We start from the raw sequence: 6,724 nt of genomic DNA, 5'->3' as shown, positions 1-6,724 counted from the left end.
TGAGAATGAAAACAGCTACGTTTTTTCTGTACGTTCACTTTTTCCTTTTTGGGGCTCCTGGCCTTCATTCTAAAACTCTGGGTGTGGGAACCATGGCAACTGTTCAGATAAAGGAGGTGTTTTGTTATTGTTATCAGGGATGTATACTGACCCCTTCTATTCCTTGTTTCTTTTAACTAGGAAGGTAAAGCGTGAAGTAAAAGTTTTGGCAACACTTAGTCATCCAAATATTGTTCGCTACTATAATTGTTGGGATGGAGATGATTACAACGAAAGGTAACTAACAAAGAAATTCTCATAGACGTAATAAGATGGAGGAAACTGTCATTGTCTATATGTGGGCCATTAATACATTTAATAATCACAACAAGGATGATAAAAGATAAGCAGACACTATTTGAGACACTGTTATATCTCCATTCTGCAGGTAAGGAGTCAAAGAATAATCTTTCCCTTCCTCCTCTCCTTGCTCTAAACTTGTTTTCAAACCATTTTTTCTGTCCTCAGCTGCTTTCAGAATCTCAGGTTTAGCTTTCCTGACTTCGTTGTTTCATAGATAGAGTTGTGCACATGTCTCGACTTGTCGAGGCTGGAGAGACAGTCTTGAGAAGGAGGTTTGAACATGTAGATGCTGCAACTGGAGTGTCCCTCCTCAGCTGCCAGCACTTTTCTTTCCCTCTCTCAGGCCCCCCAGATGCAGTCAAGGAGTCTCTTTCAAATGCCACCACATCACTCATCCTGGGGTGGAGAGCAGTGAAAATAATTTTAAGACCATGAGCTTAAGGTGATAGAGGCACCTCACCTTGCATACTCATGTTTTGTCTCAAGTAAACCAGTGCCAAAGGGCTGGAGGATTCAAAAGAGCTGGCATCCCTCTTTTAAAAAAAAAATGTATTTCTTTATTGATTTTAAAGAGGAAGGGAGAATGAGATAGAAACATCAATGATGAGAATCACTGATTGGCTGCCTCCTGCACACCCCCCACTGGGGATCTAACCCCCTGCACACCCGCTACTGGGGATCTAGCCTGCAACCCAGGCATGTGCCCTTGCCTGGAATCGAACCTGGGACTCCTCAGTCCGCAGGCTAACGCTCTATCCACTGAGCCAAGCCAGCTAGGGCTGGCATCCCTCTTTGGAAGTCAAATAGTGTTTCTTGTGGATGGTCCTCGGGCTGCAATCCCGAGGCCATTGTGGGCTTGTTCATTCATCATCTCCTGCCACCAGCCCAGTCATTGTACTGAGAATTTTATCATCAGTTTCAGGAGTTCTTGACTGGCAGCACTTGGGACTTCAGCTTTTAGCAAATTCTTGTCTATCTCTTTCTGTCTTCTAGCCAATGTATGTTCAAAGAATATAAGTTAATATTGAGGCCCACGTATTGCTGAAAAAGAAAACATGGTCAGCAAAATCAGTCCTCCCCGTTATATCTCATAGCAGTTTGTTGGCACTTCTTTTAGAGTACCTATCCTTGTGCTATTGTTTAGGTTTGTTTTTCCTTTACCTCTCTCCTATTCAACTGTCATCCCATGACAGTAAGGATAGTGCCTAACTCATTTCCTCATCTCTAGGTCCCTATTCACAAAATGATGCTCATTATATTGAGGGTGAATTGCAATATTTAAAAATTACTTTATATAATAATGAGATTTGGTTTTCTGCAATTCCATTGTATTAGTGTTCCCTTTCCTATCTTTTAGAAAGGTGATCAAGGACCTTCAGCATTAAAGGATGGACAGGCTTATACTTTATAAATTAGTTAAACAAATAACCCTCTGGACATCTGGAAACTTAGGTTTAAATGAAAAATGGTTTATTATATTGTGATTCAAATTTATTTAGATTTCTGTTTTGTGAAATGTTTTGTGCTCAATTAGCTGGACGTCATCCCATACACCGAAAGATTGCTGGTTCAATTTCAAGTCAGGGCACATACCCAGGTTGTAGGTTCAATCATTGGTGCATGTGGTCAATGTTTCTCTCTCTCTCCCTTCTTCTCTCTCTGATATCAATAAGGATATATCCTCCAGTGAGGATAAAAAAGAAGAGAAGGTATAATTTTAGGACAGAAATGTATTTTTATAAAGTTATTTTTATTGTTACTTCTCTTTGAATTTTATATCCAGATCATTGAAGAAGTGCCTTTTCATCCAAATGGAATTCTGTGATCAAGGGACATTGGAAGACTGGATTGAGAACAGAAGAGAGAAAATTCCAAACAAAGATTTGTCTTTGGGATTATTTAAGCAAATAGTAACAGGAGTGGATTATATACATTCAAAAGGGTTAATTCATAGAGACCTTAAGGTAAGTGGAAAATTGATCAATGTAATTAAATAATTGAAAAACCCAACTCTTCAAATTTTAGAATTGGTTGACAGGCATGAAGAATTATCTCTGATCCTCTAAAGTGCAAGTGGATCTAGAACTTGTCACACATTTCATTCCCCAGATCCACTCAGAAGATCTCCAGGGCGAGTGAGCTGGTCAAGAACCCGAGCCCTGCAGGAAGAAGCCCATTCACTTCTGGTGCTGTCTGGCTGATAGTCACTCCACTTTCAAACACTCGTAGCTTTAACGTGCTGAACGTCCCGTGCACATAATGATTGTGGCTGGCACAGCCCGCTGGCTGCTCTGTCTCTGCGCCTCCTGCTACTCGGGCTTGTCTGAGAGGCAGAAGGACTCTGATGACTGTGGCTTTGGGAATTGGGTTCTATTCTCTCTCAGCCTTTACTCTGAGGGCAGTCACAGCTGCTAGGTCCAGAGTCTAGAATTTCCTTGGCATTTGGACACCGCTGCCCCATGATTGGAAAATTGCAGTAATCCAAACCTTGGAACTTGTAGCAAACCTTTTTATTTTCATTTCTTCTGTCGTTCTAGCATCCTACATGGTCTAGAAGAGCAGTTTTCCCATTTTTGCATCTCATCACAGTGAGCGAAGAGAGACAGAACAGCTTTTCAGTCTCTCCCCCATACTCTGTGCTCTGTGATGTACCCACTCTCATCCCAGACAAGTCATGCGGAATCCTGTCGTTGTCTCTTTGCTCACCTTCTTGCATGGGACTCTCTTTTGCCTGTGCCCTTTACCCCAGCTCCTTTATGAAGCCTTTCCAGATCACTCTGCATCAGGCAGAAGCACCTCGTCCATATGCATGGTGCTATCTGCTAGCCCACCTATCTGAAACGTCCAGGAATGAGGAATGAAGCAAGCGTTCCCTTGAGTAAAATAAGCACTTATGTAGATAGCAGTTTGTCGGGCCCTTAAATGATATACATCCTTGGTCTTCCAGTGGCTGAATGGCTGATGCCTTCATGTTGGAGTCCACCTGGTTCCAATCTCTCTCTCTTTTTAAAAAAAATATATTTTATAGATTTTTTACAGAGACGAAGGGAGAGGAATAGAGAGTTAGAAACATCCACCTCTCTCTTCTCACTCACTCTTTATGGATCGCCCCCTCGATTCAGCCAGGAGGAAGAGCTCTGGACTGAAAAGAGATCGCACATCAAACTGTACCCACAGTGCCATTGTATTTCAAAGTGTGGGCTCCTGCAGTGTACTAGCAGATTGCCTACTGCGAAAATCACTTGGCTGTAATAGAAAGACATAGTGTTCGATGGCTTCCCTGTTATATTCAATGAGATTTTCAGTGAAGGAAAATTGGGAGTGCTCGCCAGTAGTCCTGCATCTTAAAGGAGCAGAGCACTTTTGTGGTGGTTCTAACTCAGCCGTGGGCAAACTACGGCCCGTTTGAAATGAATAAAACTAAAAAAAAAAAAGACCGTACCCTTTTATGTAATGATGTTTACTTTGAATTTATATTAGTTCACACAAACACTCCATCCATGCTTTTGTTCAGGCCCTCCGGTCCAGTTTAAGAACCCATTGTGGCCCTCGAGTCAAAAAGTTTGCCCACCCCTGCTCTAGCCACTGAGCCAAACTGGTCAGGGCCAATATCTCTCTTTAACAATATCTGAAGGTGTTCTTTGAAGTTGGAACATAATAAGGACTATGTTTAAAAAGATACATTTAGAATAGCTATACCTTCACTTTGGAATAAATAATTCATAGCGTTACATGAGAAACCACGCACAATTATCTATTTGTGCAGTAATTTTCAAGAAAATACAGAAGTATGGGTATTAACTCCCGAGAGGGGTCTTTATCCAGTAAAGCTCATCTTAGGTGAGACCTGCCAGTGTTCACCACTTTCTGCTGGAATCTTAAGAACTAGATCAAAGGCACTGAGGGAGGGACATAGACGTTTCTGGAATGAGGGCTTATAGTTCTTGGAGGTTCAGTCCCCTTAGGCCCAGGCTCTTTGGTCATCCTCTAAGCCTCAGACCTGATTCCTGTACCTCCTATATAAAATTAGCACTCTTTTTTATGTTCTACAACCCAACATTTTGCTAAGTCATACTATAACTGATTAAACCAATGGTGCATTATTTTTCTTTTTAATGAACAGTAAATAAGCAATCTGATATTTTTACTACACAGTCCTAGTCAGCTTATATAGCACCATAAATGTAACCTCCTGTTTCTCAGAGTCAGGTGATAGCCTTATGTGGGACTAGCAGCTGCGCTTGCAGACCCAGCATATTCCTGCACTGTAACTTGAATAAGCATTGGCACATTTTTTTCTCCACACCCACCGCACACACATGCACAGCTTTCCATCTGTATTCTTGGTGCTAGGTTCCAGTCTCACTGTTGCTTGTCTCAATCCAACTGCTAATTTCTGTGTGGACCTTTTCTGGCAGGCTTCTTAGAAGCTCCTCTTTCAGCTGCCCTGGGCTGATGTCTCTTCCCTCTCAGTGCCTTTACTCGGCCCTCTCATACGTGTTAGGTCATGAGGTCTGTGTGTGAATATACAGCCCATCATTGTATTGAAAGTCTAGCTTTTTCAACAATAGCAAAATATTAATTTCCTCCTCAATAACCATCTCTTTTCATGGTCTTTAGAATGTTGGTCAGTATGTTCTATAAATTTGTGGAATAGGATGAACACCCCTCCCCTATCTGCTCAGAGTCACATGGGAAAAATACTTCAGTGCTTGTTATCAGCTTCCAGTTAACTTGGTATGCCTTCAGGGATAGAGGGGGAATGTTTTTGAAGAAGGTGCCAGAGGCCTAGAGAAATTGACATCGAAGAAGACCCCATGAGAAGTTGTGCCCAGAATATCCTGCAGCATTACTGGGTAAAGACCCGGTCTGAGAATCTCAACATTGGAAGGGATCTTACTTCGATCCCCATAGAATGCTGGTCTCATATTTGCAACATTTCCACCAAATGGATGTCCAGTTCTGTCTTCCTGGGATAGGGAACTCTTGGACTCGCATTTTTGGAACCCCACTATTAGTATATTTAGGTTACACTAAAGCAAATCGTTTGGCCGTTTCCACCCTCTAGCCTGGATTTATTCATGGGGCCATGCGGTGAATCCATCTTCCACTTAACAGCTCTTCAGATATTTGGAGGCAGCTCTGCCCAAGCTTTCTTTGCTGACAGAGAAGTCCCAGCTTCCTCAGCTGGAATTTTAAAGACCTGTGATATTAAATTTTCTATTTTGGGCTACCTGTGTAAGTTTAAATTTCTTACACAAGGGTGGGCACAAGTAGGTGTACAGTTGTGAGTACACAAAACAGAATAATGTTTATTCTTGTACTATTACTTACTAATTATTGTATTATTTTTCACGTGATCAACTGTAACCCTACTTTTGCCCACCCCTGTAAGTTCTTCTAAACAATAGCCGTTGCTAAATATGATTTGGATATGTGATGCCAGTCTGTCAGAGTGGTACTTACGAATTAAATATTGTGTTTTCTTTTACTGTAGCCAAGTAACATATTTTTAGTAGATACAAAACAAATAAAGATTGGAGACTTTGGACTTGTAACATTCCAGAAACATGATAAACAGCGGACGGAAGACCGGGGAACTCCACTCTACATGAGCCCAGAACAGGTGTTTTTTTTATTTCTTTCATTATAAAGAAATTATAAAAATAATAGACAGCACTGATAAAATTAAAACAGTACAGAAGTGTCTAGAATAAAAATGGGAAATTCCCCTGAACCTTCCTTTTTATCGTTACTTTGCTAACAACAGTTTGTTGTCTATCCTTTTTTTAAAAAATTTATTTATTATCATTATTTTTTAATCCTCATCTGAGGTTATTTTCCCATTGGTTTTTTACCCCCATTGATTTTTTGAGAGAGTGGAAGAGGGAGGGGAAGACAGAAATATTAATGTGATAGAAACACATTGATTGGTTGCCTCCTGCCGGAGCCCGACCAGGGCTTGGGCTCGGGAGGATCCTATAACCCAGGTACATGCCCTTGACCAGAATCAAACCCGGAACTCTTTGGTCTGCAGGCTCTCAGTTTGTTGTTTATCCTTTTAGATCATTTTCTGGGAGTTATAAAAATATACAAACACAAATGTATATTTACACAGACTTTTCTTATATGAAAATATACATACCTACACTTTTACTGGAATACTACAATGTTCTCTTGTGACTTGATTTTTTTCACTCAATAATGTATCATTTTTCCATCTGACATAAAAATATCATTGAAGTTTTTTGTGGAGTATGAAAGTAGAAGATAATTAAGAAGCTAATGGCTCCTTTTTAACTCCCGGTTTATTGAATACTAAGGCCCGGTGGCATGAATTTGGGGCCAATCGGGACAGGGCTGCGGGGGGGGGGGGGGGGGG

General features: G+C 41.0%; 1 protein-coding gene across 2 annotated transcripts in view; it reads left to right on the top strand.

The window, feature by feature from the left end:
• LOC102242739 (interferon-induced, double-stranded RNA-activated protein kinase) overlaps nt 1–6,724 on the top strand; it is a 274,887-nt gene that overhangs the window by 263,591 nt on the left and 4,572 nt on the right. The window contains exons 11-13 of one of the 2 annotated variants that reach the window (XM_014538418.1): nt 181–276; nt 2,126–2,306; nt 5,840–5,968. In XM_014538418.1, coding sequence (XP_014393904.1) covers nt 181–276; nt 2,126–2,306; nt 5,840–5,968 — 406 coding nt within the window. The remainder of the gene's footprint in view (nt 1–180; nt 277–2,125; nt 2,307–5,839; nt 5,969–6,724) is intronic. The other variant, XM_014538419.1, reaches the window with a different exon arrangement.

This window comes from Myotis brandtii, unplaced genomic scaffold, assembly GCF_000412655.1.
Source record: "Myotis brandtii unplaced genomic scaffold, ASM41265v1 scaffold191, whole genome shotgun sequence".
Classification (NCBI taxonomy): Eukaryota; Metazoa; Chordata; class Mammalia; order Chiroptera; family Vespertilionidae; genus Myotis; species Myotis brandtii.
This window is presented reverse-complemented; position numbering and strand designations above follow the sequence as displayed.